The sequence below is a fragment of the Hyperolius riggenbachi genome, chromosome 4 (genome assembly GCF_040937935.1).
Source record: "Hyperolius riggenbachi isolate aHypRig1 chromosome 4, aHypRig1.pri, whole genome shotgun sequence".
Taxonomy (NCBI): Eukaryota; Metazoa; Chordata; class Amphibia; order Anura; family Hyperoliidae; genus Hyperolius; species Hyperolius riggenbachi.
In genome coordinates, this window is record NC_090649.1 from 81127829 (window position 1) to 81141166 (window position 13338).

The 13338-nt window shown below is 44.1% G+C and overlaps 1 protein-coding gene across 1 annotated transcript in view; it reads right to left on the reverse strand.

Annotated features, from left to right (window-relative positions):
- Positions 1-692: 692 nt before the first annotated feature.
- The window catches only part of LOC137571316 (sphingosine-1-phosphate transporter MFSD2B-like), a 66334-nt gene continuing 53688 nt past the window's right edge, over positions 693-13338 (reverse strand). Inside the window, exons 8-14 of the mRNA XM_068280265.1 lie at positions 12852-12973; positions 11944-12030; positions 9537-9617; positions 7637-7746; positions 5596-5739; positions 3074-3250; positions 693-974 (exon numbers count right to left, since the gene is read on the reverse strand). Coding sequence (XP_068136366.1) covers positions 938-974; positions 3074-3250; positions 5596-5739; positions 7637-7746; positions 9537-9617; positions 11944-12030; positions 12852-12973 — 758 coding nt within the window. The 3' untranslated portion in view covers positions 693-937. The remainder of the gene's footprint in view (positions 975-3073; positions 3251-5595; positions 5740-7636; positions 7747-9536; positions 9618-11943; positions 12031-12851; positions 12974-13338) is intronic.

Here is a 13338-nt window from a genome sequence, read left to right on the forward strand (position 1 = left end):
CTTTCTGAGAGCTTTTCTAAAAAAAACGCTCCCATTGACTTATACAATTGCGCAATTTAACCACAATCGCGATTTTACCACTATTTTAATGTAAGTCAATGGGAACGGTTTTTAAAAATCTCTCAGAAAGCTCTGGAGGACAAATAGCGCACAGAAAAGCACTTATCCGGTAGGGTGTCTGAGCCCTTATTGAGATATTTGACTGACCCCTGTTGTATATTGCATAGAGATCCTACAACCACTCAAGCAGTTTTCTGCTTTCTTATTAGACACTGCAAAATAAACACCCTAAATGCATGACATTTATTTGTAAAATAAAGTTATATAAATAATTTTAAACATTATTTTAAAAACTTACAAACTTCAAAAAAAAAAAAAAAAAGTTAAGCACAACCATTTTTCCTTCCCTTTTGTGTTAAACTGTTTGTGTCACCCATAGCAGCTATGTGGTCAACGAGACGCAAATAATTCTGGCTTGCATGCAGATTGTATGCCGCTTGAAATTGAGCCAATCCAAATCGACAGGAAGTGCATTCCATTGGCCCAATTTCAAGCGGCAGCCATTTTGCATCTCATTGATCTTCTAGTGGCCGTGAGATTCTCCCTTGATTAGGTCATCTCTACAAACTAAAAGAAGGCAGAACCTGGTGCGTCGCTGTGGACATCACAAACTTTTCTCTCGGACACAGAGATTCATTGTTCTGACACTAGAGTGGTAATAATGCAGCTGATTCCAGGCCACGGTATCGGGCAGCCCAAACTTCCTCATCTGGACATTCGATGGTCAGAGGTGTTACTGCTTCTCATCTATGGATTCTGATTCGACTAGTGAATCGAATCAGTGGTGGGCGGAGAGTTCTGCAGATGGAGAGGGACGTCTGGTGTAAATTTTGGCATGCTGGCTTCATATTCATCTTGGTGTAAAACAGCGTCCAGCTCACAAGGCAATAAGGGTAGATCGTCGCGTCCGTAACCTGGAAGAGAAAACTTTTGGTTTTATACTTGTAAAGTTGTTTGTTTTTACATGCAACTTTATTCATTGTGGTGATCAGTAAATATCTGGTGTCAGGACCAGTTTTCTGCATGACCCCATGATTTCATTCAAACAGCATGACAAATGAGCCTCTTGCTCACCAACATACATTAGCAAGCACTGCCACCATTAATGGCCATTTCCACTGCAAACAACAATATAGGTTTCCTGTGGGGCTTTCACGTGGAGTGCAGCATGTTCTGATGCAGTAATGTACAGCATGTCATGACTGAACCCGGTAATGTGTGCATTTACAGTGGCAGTGCTGCATACGTTCTTGGCACTGATCACAATGCAGCATGCTCAGCGCAAAAGGCTTTAGTGTCTTTTTACCCATAGAAAGGGCAGGCCTGGATTTACATCACAGGAGCCTATAGGCACGGATGTCCTGGTACCCTAAACTTCACCATCCATGAACCCACAAACCTCAGCTGAACTGCGCCACAAGTGTGCTGGCTGTCACTTCTCACTTACCCGTCATAGGAAGCTACAGGTGTCCCTTAAGCTGGCCACTAACGGTTCAATTTCTAGTGAAAAATCGTCCGAGCGATCAGAAATTCTGATCGGACGAAAAATCGTTCACTACACCATCAACTAACCAATCATTTCTTCCTATCTATCACGACCACCAAGAAAATCCAAATTTTCGTTCGACGAAAATTCATTCGGGCGACATTTTTTTCACTCGTTCATAATCGATTGTGTCCACCAATGGAGATTTACAACCAATCCGATCAGAATTTCTGATCGCTCGAACGATTTTTCGCTAGAAATTGGACCGTTAGTGGCCAGCTTTAGCATTAGTTAGCCAGAGGTACCCTCAATATTAAAGGAGAACTGTAGTGAGAGGTATATGGAGGCTGCCATATTTTTTTGTACTCCAGCGCTGTCACCCCCTGTAGAAGTATTCGAATGATCGGTCGAATACTGCTCTGTGCAGCCAAAGGAGGCTTCGGAAGGCTTTCAGAACCCAAGTGCTCCCTAAGACGGACTGCTCCGTGCTGCACATATGTGAGCGCGGTATCTCGCGCGCTCACGCAAACGCAGTACAGAACTGAAGTACTCTGAAGACTTCCAAAACCTCCTGTGGTGGGGGATTAAAACGGGGGTAACATCGCTGTAATGAGAGGAACGTGAGAGGAACGGGAAGTCTCTATAGGACCCAGAGCCTTCCCTCTCTATAGGGAAGTATGTTGTTTTTTGTTTTACTTCACTTTACACTGGCTTTAAAGAGGAACTCCAGTGAAAATAATGTAATAAAAAAAGTGCTTCATTTTTACCATAATTATCTATAAATGATTTAGTCAGTGTTTGCTCATTGTAAAATCTTTCCTCTCCCAGATTCACATTCTGACATTTATTACATGGTGACATTTTTACTGTGGGCAGGTTATGTAAGCTGCTCCTAGCTGTTTTGGCTGTTACAGACAGCTCTAAACAGCCATTTCCTGTCTGTGAACATTGTTACATTGTGGCAGTTTGCCCAGAGTACCGTACGGTACCAGAGCCTCTTGTGGGAGGGGTTTCAGCACAAAATCAGTCATACAGCGCCCCCTGATGGTCTGTTTGTGAAAATCATTATATTTTTCATGTAAAAGGGGGTATCAGCTACTGATTGGGATAAAGTTAAATTCTTGGTCGGAGTTTCTCTTTAAGCCACCAGCAAGCAAGAAAATACTCAGAAAAAATTCTGGCACCACTTTTAAATTGCTGAATGCTAAAAAGTTATCTGCTAGAGAAAACTTGGGAGGAAAAGTGAATTGGATCGGGCCCATCATCTATTATATATCTGCTTTTAGTGGACAGGTTTGTGATCTTATTCAAGAGCACACGTCATGTTATCCTGCACTACAAAGTAACCTATACTGACTACTCACATTGCTGTTTACAAGATCAAAGAAAGAGGTAAAATTATATGTCGCCACGTTGCAGACAATCTGTTGGTTGTATTATGCCGGCCAATCTTCTTTCCTGGGTACTGTAGGAATGACAGGACAGCAGGTAAATGTTTGCTTTGTGTTATGAGTAGCCTATGATTACCTCATCCCATCAAGAGCCATCTCTGTCTCCCGCCTTGTGTCTTCAGTGATTGGGTAGAAGATGAGGATGAATAATCCTAGAACAATAAGGAGAGCTGGGACTGCGCCAATCAGAAGCTGGAGTGTCAACACTACCGGGTAAGACTGTCTGCATGCTCGACTACTGTAACCAGCAAACCTGAGGCGGGAAAAACAAAAATAGTGTGAGAATTAAGAACTTAACCTCTGAAAAGTCGTCTTATACCAGGAGTGTCACTCCCAACTGTGGAGGGGAGCCCCGCCGCGTGGGAGATGTACACCCTTGAATTGCTTTACAGTTTAAACTTAAGGTGGCCATATATTTACCAATTTTACAGATCGACCATCCGATTTTATTGAATTGAATGAAAATCGGTACCACATGTCCGCCTGATCAAAACTTCGAACGATTTTGGGCCGAAATCGGTCGGAGGTATCAATCATGCTGGAAAATCTTAGTCGCACTTGCTCGTTCCAGTGCACGGTGGTATCGATGTGGGATATCGCAACGAACAATGTACACAATGGAGTACTGGGCACCTAGATTGCATGTAGGATGTTATCTGGAAAAAAGTTAAGGTGCTAGAGGGGCCCATACACTGGTCGATTTCAGCCATCGATCGATTCTATAGAATCGATCAATTAGAAATCGATTCTATCAAATCGAATGATCGATTTGTGGCCGATTTTGATTTCAATGGATTTGATCTATCTGACAGGGTGGAAGATCTAGGTCGATCTGCTGCTGGTAGCAGATCCATGGCCCATAGAGTTGCATTGGATCTAATGGTCCAATAATGCATTTAGATAGATTTCCAATAGATTTAATTCTGAAATCTGTTCCTAGTATGTGGCACACATCAGATAGATTCCTGTCAGATTGGACTTGACAGGCATCTGACAGAAATCGATCTAATGGTCGAATCCGCTTCAAATCTATAAGTATATGGCCACCTTAGGTCATAAAGAGCTTTGTAGGTGATAATCAGGATTTTAAATTGTATCCTTTGTGTAACTGGCAGCCAGACTGACAGAGGGGGATTGGGCTGGAGAAGCAGGAGGAGAGGTGGATGAGTCGTGCAGCAGAAATCATGATGGACTGTAGCAGGGAGGCCAAGGAGCAGAGAATTGCAATAGTTGAGTCGTGAAATAATCAGGGCATGCACCAGACGTTTGGTAGTTTCCTATGTGAAAAAAGGGCGGATGCAGGAGATGTTTTTTAAGTGGGGACGACAAGAGGATGATCATTGTGGGGTTTGAATGAGTGACTTGAGTCCAGTATTACACCTAGGCAGCAAACCTGGGTGACAGGTGTTATTGAAGTGCCATCAACAGAAATAGTGATGTCAGACAGGGGTGTTGAATTGGGTGTTGGGAAGATTACCATTTCAGTCTTGTCTATATAGAGTTTTAGAAAACGGGAGGACAAGGAGGAGGAGATTGCATTGAGACAGTCAGGGGCACGAGCTTTTGGAGTATCCAAGTCGGGAGCTGAAAGGTAGATTTGGGTATCGTCAATGTACAGGTGATAACAGAAGCCAAAAGGAACTCATGAGCTGAGCAAGACCATACGGGCTCGTTTCCACTAGTGCGGTGCGAATCACTGGGATTCCACCGCTGACGAAATCGCATTCGGATGCGATTCCGCGTGCGTTTTTTGCCGTGATTTTGCATGCGATTTCGCATAGGCAGGGTATATGCGAATTTAACCATGTCACTGCCTGGTTCAATTTACATTAGTTTTCCTGCGAATTCGCACGCGAAATCGCTGCAAAAAACGCATGCGCGTTTTCCCTATTAAATACATAGCCTGCGAATCGCCTGCATTCCTCACGCAGGCGAATTCTGCAGGCTCTACCGTGCAGAAAAATTGAGTAGGTAAGAGGGTTTTTTGAGTATAGGCATTACGAGGGCTTGTTTGAGTGTAGATGGAAAGATGCCTTTGGTGAGAGGAGTGTTAATGCAGGTGAGATGGTAGAGGATAGGTGAGTAATGAGGTGAGAGAGAATGAAGTCGAAGGGGCACCAGATTTTGAGATGGGAGAGGAGACAGTGAGAGTTCAGATAGTGGTGAGGTGATAGGGAGGATATAAGGTTTGAGGTTTGTATATACAGTATAGAGGAGGCTGCTGGGTGAAGCTTTTCCTTATGTTGGTGATTTTTTTTCACTAAAGAAGGAGGCAAAGTCCTCAGCTGAGATGCAGAGTGGGAGATGGGAGCCGGAGAAGGCAGTTGAAGGTAGCAAAGAGTAGTTAAGGGTTGTAGGACTGTGAGAAGATTAGGGAGATAAAGTATGAGTGTTTGGCTGCTGAGAGGGTCTGCCTGAACTCTGGAAGTGCTCAGGCAAATCATTTTGTCACCAGCGCCATTCAGCTGGCAAAAAGCATGGGTTGCAGTGCTGGACCAAAGTGTGAGGTCAAGGGAGGTGGTGACTGGTGAGTGACAGGAACTTGGAGACACAAGAGGTGCTAATGTCCATGGGGAAAAAGGAACTACTGCTACTTACTGCAGGCTGAGTGTGGAGATCCCCAGGGCAATCCCTGCTGACAGTTTGGTGAAAAAGACAAAAGAAGAGTAGAAGATGGCCTCCAGTCCTTTGGCTTGAGGATTCGTGAGACGGAAATGATCCACCACGTCCGGAAGCATGGACCTTAGGAAATTCAACCAGAAGACAAATCAGACAGTACATTTACAAAAGTTTTTAGTACAGCCCACACAGTCGCCAAAGTGAATCCATAAGCACCCAAGCATGGGTCCACTGTGGCTTGATGTGCAACGATTCGATTGGATAATTATCCATTCCAAACACACGGCGAAAACTAAATTTTGATAGATTTCGATCGAACATCACTTGAATTGAACTCCATCAATCCCATACTGCTCCTGCCCTGCCCCCAGTTGCCTAACTTTAGTGAGGTTAAACACTTGAATTCTGCAGAGTTTAGTGTGTGTACAGCGGCTCCCCGATGCCCTCCGACACATCGGCAAGTGATCAACTTGGCAGGTCGATTTGTCCTAGCGCATTGTTTGACCCACTTACCTTGTTGGCCACATAAGGTCTCTTGCGGCAGTCCATCGGTCCTCCCCCCCACGCAAAGCAAGAGAACTTGTGTCTGTACAGTGTCGGCCCGGCAATGTGACTCAAGGAATTGAGTCTAAATCCCTGCCAGGCGACATGCCTCGTAAGTATGTGCAAGGCTTAAAGCCTGGTACACACTTTCAATTATGGTTGGCCAAATACTCTCCAATTTTACCACCTCCATCTAGTATGAAGGTCAATTATTGAATACTATGAGCAAGTTGTGTGGGCAAACCTTCATACTACATGGAAGTGATAAAATTGGTTAGTGATTGGCCAATCACAATTGAAAGTGTGTACCAGACTTAGGGTGTGAAAACATCCAATTTTGACTGGCCAATTGAACCACCTCTGTGAGAGCTTTATAGTATTCATCTTTAGGCCTTCATAGCACATGGAACTGGTAATTTGACCAATTATAGGCCAATCAAAAGTGGATGTATGTAAAACTGGATGTGTATAAGTCACTGGCAACATCTTTATTTCTTCACTTCAGATTTCCTTTAAGTACGCAGAGCTGGGGAACTAACAGGGATATAAGCACATATTTTCTATTGTACACTTTCCTACTTTCATTTCTGATCTTTGTATGCTGTGTAATTTCTGTGTTGCATAACTAAACCATCTCAGCTCAGGATTTTGTACTTTGTGCCGTAAAGTAACCCTTTTAGTACATACATATAATTCCCCCTTAAAGAGAGCCCGAGGTGGGCCCAAAAAAAAAAAGTAGGCTACCTGATCTGGGTGGCCGCTCCCGTTAGCCGCAATGGCCCACTTTTACTTTTGTGACCTATAGGTCACGACGCTACGCTGAGAGACTGTGTTGTCTCTCACAGCGTGCAGGGAGGCGGGGGAGCGGCAGGGGGTGCGGCCAGGGAGAGAGAAAACTGCCCATTGGCAGGAAAACCTGCAGAAATACCCCTGGCGGGCGTTTTGAACAGGGAATCCCTCTCCTGGTGTTTACCTCCGAGATAACGACAAATATTGTCACTAATCTCAGGGGGCTATAGCGTGGTTGGGGGCAGAGATCGGCGTTGTGGGGACATGTTATGAGGCAGAGAACATGCCTCTGTGTTCGCTTTAAGGACCAGTTTTGACATTTTAGCTATATTCCTATTCAATCAGCAACAACTTTTCACTACTTAGACTCCTAAATTATATACTGTATATAGGAAGGAGGCCTTGGCCGCTCTTCTATATAGACTGTCCGTCAACATTATAACGGCACTAATACTAAACCAAGGTGTTGAACTCCAGTCCATGAGGGCCAGATACATGCCAGTGTTTAGGATGGACTGAGAAATGGAGGAATGTGTTCTACTTGATGAACCACACCTTTCCTGATTCACTCCCATCAATCAGCTCTTCCAAAAATGTGTGAGGACCTTGGCCCTTGAGGACTGGAGTTTAATATCAATGGCTTACATGGCTTGACCAATATTACCTGCACATCAGTTGCCATACTCACCATGGCAAGAGCAGAGAGGCAGCGATACTGAATCCAGATGCCACGGCCACTACATAAGCCACAATGGGATTAGGAATGGTCACGAGCATGATGGCAAATGGGATCATCCACTGCAATATAAGAGGGGAAAGTAATATCAGACTCGCTACACTAAAACTAAACTGGATTCCCCCCACATGCCACTGTCATCCTTGCTCTCATTACACTACATTTACCAAAATACATGCCAGTGCCACCTCCTCAAAGCTGCATCAGGCTGTTTTATTAAATCACATGTATACAGTAACTCTAACATTTTATTTTAGTCTCCTTGTACATTTGCAGACTGAGTCGCACCACAGTACATTTTCCCACCCCATCCCCACTGCAAGGGCCATGCAAGTCTATGGAGACTTGCATAGTGAAGTATCCAAATGAAAATCAAATTATGTATTGGATGATGTATTGTATTAATGGAAGTCAATGGGCGCCGCAGTAAGTGTGCATAATGGGAGCAAGTTGAGACGTGGTGTGCATGCGCGGACCAACGGGAATCCCAGTGATGTACTTCCTGCCCAGCAGGAAAAAAAGTCCCCTCTTGCCGCTAATTGGGTGCCTCCGGGCACCCAAATTTACCTTCATAACCGCATATCACGGCTTTGCGGACGAGAGGGGGTTAGGTTTAGGCACCACCAGGGTGCCTAATCCTAACCTGCCACCCATGGCCGGGAGCGCACTAAGCATGCATATAACGTCACTACGTCATGCGCAGTGATGTCATATGCAGTGCGCTCCCCATCACGGGCGTGTACTGTAGGACGCACGCAGCCCGGCCAGCACCTGCGCAGTAAGCCCGACCCTGGCGACCGGAAGAGGATCCAGAGGGAGGCTTTTAGGTGAGCTATGGGAGGGGGGGGGGGCAAAGAGAATGGGAGGAGTAGTGGGCATCAGGACATTCATTTCTCCAAGCATTTTTAGCTCTGGTATCCTTTAACCACTTCACCCCAAGGAGGTTTTTACCCTAACGGACAAGAGCGATTTTCACCTTTCAGTGCTCATCCCTTTCATTTGCCAATAGCTTAATCACTACTAATCACAATGAAATGATCTATATCTTGTTTTTTTTACCACCAATTGGGCTTTTTGGGGTTGATATTTGTTTTCAGTAATTACTTTATTTTCTATGCATTTTAAAGGGGAAAACAAGGAAAAAATGCACAATTTCTCCAATTTCATCCCTACACTGCTACTGTACATAAAACCCACACATTTATCTGCCTATTTGTCCTGGTTATTACAAGATTTTAATTATGTCCCTAGTACAAAGTATGGGGACAATATAGTATTTGGAAATAAAGGTGTATTTTTTTGGGGGGGTGGGTTTTTCACTATTTTCACTTGCACGTACACAGGTATACGGGAGCACGCACGGGAGCGCGCGCAGCAGCAGTGCATGACGTTTTAAAACGTCCTGGAGCCATTAAGAGGCTCCAGCAGGACATTTTAATACGTCTGCATGTCACTAAGTGGTTAAAAGGCATTTTTAGGTGTGAAGCTATCACCTAGGAAAAAAAAGTTACTTGAATATGGGTCCAGGACAGGTGTGTACTTGAGGAGGTGGGTTTTGTAGTTCACATAAAATAGGTGTTTTGCCCACAATTGACTGTCCCAGTATTGGCAGCGAAGATGCTACTGAAGGTTATGCCTAGAAAGGGTAATGAGGTGGTCCATACACACAAACATGCCCATGTAGTCACAGCATATCTTTAAGCAGTACTGTAGTCATATGTTCAAATGTTCTCAAACATAATAAAATATATTCATGGGTGCATATACAGTATGCGCTTACGCATGCATCCTAACTAACATGCAGACATGCAAGCTGCAAAAAAAATCACGCACCACTGTAAATTAAACTTACTGAAATCCCAAAGGCTGCCATTTTCTTGCCAAATCTTTGCAGAAAGCACTGCCAGAATGGGATGCTGACAACAGCAGAGATCTGAGGAGAAGGAAGGGTTACTATATGCAAAAGTCAAGACCCTAAACATAATTATGATCAAATCAGAAGAATCAGCACATTTCCCACATTTCCTTGTCACAAACTGAAATACTGTATATACGACTTTTAGTCCAGAAATGTAGGTGTGACTCACTACATAAAACTTATACAGGAGTCAGACCTAAATTTCTAACTCATAGCCAAGGGGGTGGGGAGCACCTTTCTCTCAACCTTTGCAGAGCAAGCCACAGCAGCCAGAATGCTTAATAACCCCCCTATTAGCAACATTCCTACTTGCACCAATTTACCCAGTGGTAGGTGACACTTTTCTTGATAAAGAGTCATGCAGAGAAAGCATAGGTGTGAAAGTCCTGGCCACAACAATTAACATGGAAAGGGCAGGGGAAAGATACTGGGGTGCAGTGCTTACTACAGAGGGGGAACGGATAATTGCTGCACTTACATGCTAAGAGGTGTTAATTGCCGCAATACTTTATGCAGTGCCGTCATTAACCCCTCCTGGACCCCAAGTGCAGCCATTAACATTACTGGGTAGACTCGCATTCACAAACTACATGTCCCGGCATGGATTGAGGCAGTTGCACCGCAATACCTACTGTAACCGAGGGAGTTAAACATGTGGCAAATGCAGTCTGTCTGTGGAAAAATGGTGGGGATACCCACCCCAACCCCCACTGCTTCATTGGCACGCTCCATTATGAACCTTCCTTAAGCTGCATACACACATGCGACTATAGTTGTTTGAAACGATCGTTCCCCGATCACCATCATTTAAAAAAAACATCCAACGATCATTAAGTCAAACGATGGATGAGCTAGATTGTTAAAAACGAAATATCTGCCTTGGTGGATTTTTTTAAACGACGATCGTTTGCAAAAGTAGTACATCGTTAAAACGAAAACGGTCGTTCATACCAGGCTTGACATGTGCATTTCGTTATATCTCCATAGAACCTTTCATATTTTATGCGCAAGCGCAACAGTTGCTTTCCGTGATGTAACGTTCGTTCTATGAATGAGTCCTGTGACACGTTAATTGCTACATGATTATACCATAATTGTCATTTTAACAGGACAGAGTGTATTTTTGTATGTTTTGTCAATGCTGTATTATGTAAATGCTCTACCTACATACCTACAGTATGAAATCTGGTACTGTAATGTAATATACATAACATTAGTTTTACAGTGTAAAGTACGTTTTGAACCGTTCGTTACGTACGGGCGGAACTTGCTATGATGTCACTTCCAGTAACAGTATGTGCCATTGTTCCGTTCGTTAACAAACGATCAGATCGTTACATACCTTTAAAAGCTAACTTTACTTAGGTCGTTCTTTCGTCAATTAAAAGATCGTTCGTCGAGAACAGCGAATGATCGTTGTCGTATGTGTGTATGTAGCTTTATGCGGAGGTTAATTTAAAAAAAAAATATTTCCAGATTCTCAGTTGCTTTTGTTGTAAATTCCGATGTTGCCATTTAGCCACACCCCCTTCTGCGTAAAGCACCTGGGTAGTTTTCTGCCTGTCCTAGGTGTACGAGTGAAATCGCCGCCGGGAGAATAGGGCGCAGGATGCAGCCGATATACGGCTTACACTGCTGCTGTACAAGTCCCGGCGGCGTTAATTACTATTTTCCCTCTAGGTCCACGTGGATAGTGGGGAATGATGTAATTTGGCTTCCAGCTATTGCTGGAGGCCGAATTATAGTGTTGTAAAAGTAACTTCAGCTCTGTCTTCTGATGGCGCCAAAGTTACTCACTGTGCGCCCAAATCTCCTGCGCTGGATTTGACGTGATGTGTTCAGTGATGGATGGGAGGCGGTTTCTCCCCGCACACCTCCCTGGGTGGGAATTTAAACGTACCAACCAATCAAAGCACATCCAGCTGGAGAGAGAGCTCAGTGCAAGTGTGGGACTTTCAAGGCATGAGGAGCAATCAATCAGGCACAAAGAAAAGTGCCACACGTGACTTTACTATAATTCTGGTAGAGTTGCAATATTTTTTCACTAGATGCCCCCAAATGATGTTATGTCTGATGCACACCATGCAATTTCCTGTCAGATCAGTGGGTCAAATCGATAATTTCTGACAGGTCTGATCAGATTTCCGATCGTTTTTCCGAAACCTGATCAAACCTGTCGGAAATTATCAATTCAACCTGTAGATCTGAGGGGAAATTGCATGGTGTGTAGCAGGCATTAAGAAATCTGCCAGCTTCAATTCCCCCTCCACCCCCTTGTGATAAACCAGTGTTAGCTCTACTGATAGCAGGATATACAGACACACAGTGACTCATTACTCACCAGGATGGTCAGTACCAGATTCTGGAAGTGTTCTCGCAGTTCTGCTGCAGCATGTGTGCAAAAAAGGACAAAATTGCTCTGCTGAAGCTGATAAATTCAAAAACAGAATACACATTGTGATAGGTATCCCTGTAAACGCACATTATCTCTTCATCCCAGGCGGACATTCACTAAGACCCATCTTGTATAACATGTCCCATCGATTTAAAAATGACCAGCTCCAACATGGCAGACTATCAAACATTACCACATGGAAGCCTGAACTCTCTCTCTCTCTTTCTCTCTCCCCAACCCCCCTTTCCTTTCATTCATTACAGGGCGCAACGCACCTCCACCCCACCAAGAAGTCAACTAGGGCAAAGAGCAAAAGCTGAAGGCTGCCATATTTATTTCCTTTTGAGCAATACCACTTGCCTGGTTGTCCTGCTGATCCTCTGCCTCCAATACTTTTAGCAATAGACCCTGAACAAGCATGCAGCAGATCAGGTGTGGATTAGCTGCATGCTTGTTTCTGGTGTTATTCAGACACTACTCCAGCCAAACAGATCAGCAGGACTGCCAGGCAACTGGTATTGTTAAAAAGGAAATAAATGTGGCAGCCTCCATATACTTTTTACTTCAGGTTCCCTTTAAGGCATTTTTTTTAATAGCTTACACATAATAGTATGTAGTAGACATACTAAACTATATTACTGGGAGGGAGGAGTTGGGCAGAGCAATGTTGGGAGAATCTGAACATGCAGAGTAGCAGTGACACCAATGTGGAGGGGGCAATATTTGAGGGTCAGGCCCATTGTTGTCTAGCAATGCTACTAACAGCAATATTGTGCCCAATCCCAGCAATACCACAGCCTAATATTCTAACATGACACAATCCCCCCTCCCCCCTCATTCCCGGCCTTTAGTACCTGAACAGCAGCTGAAATTAACAGAAAGGAGAATATGAGTAAAACGTATGGCCTATGCTTCATCGACTGCTTGAACCCACTGCAAAATGGCATAATCTTCCCAGACAAGAATGCATATGGATCTGAAAAAGGAAATTGACAATCATTATTATTTAGTATTTATTGTCTTGTCACATAACTGTCCCCCAGAGGGGCTCACAATCTAATCCCTACCACAGTCATATGTCTATGTATGTATCCTGTAGTGTGTGTATCGTAGTCTAGGGCCAAATTAGGGGGAGGCCAATTCATTTATCTGTATGTTTTTGGGATGTGGGAGTAAATTGGAGTGCCTGGAGGAAACCCACGCAGACACGGGGAGAACATACAAATTCCGTGCAGATAGTGCCCTGCATGGGATTCAAACCGGGGACTCAGCGCTGCAAGGCCATTAATATGGAGGCTCTGTGGGAACCACTGTTGCTTTGCATGGCTGGGCTTTTGGGTA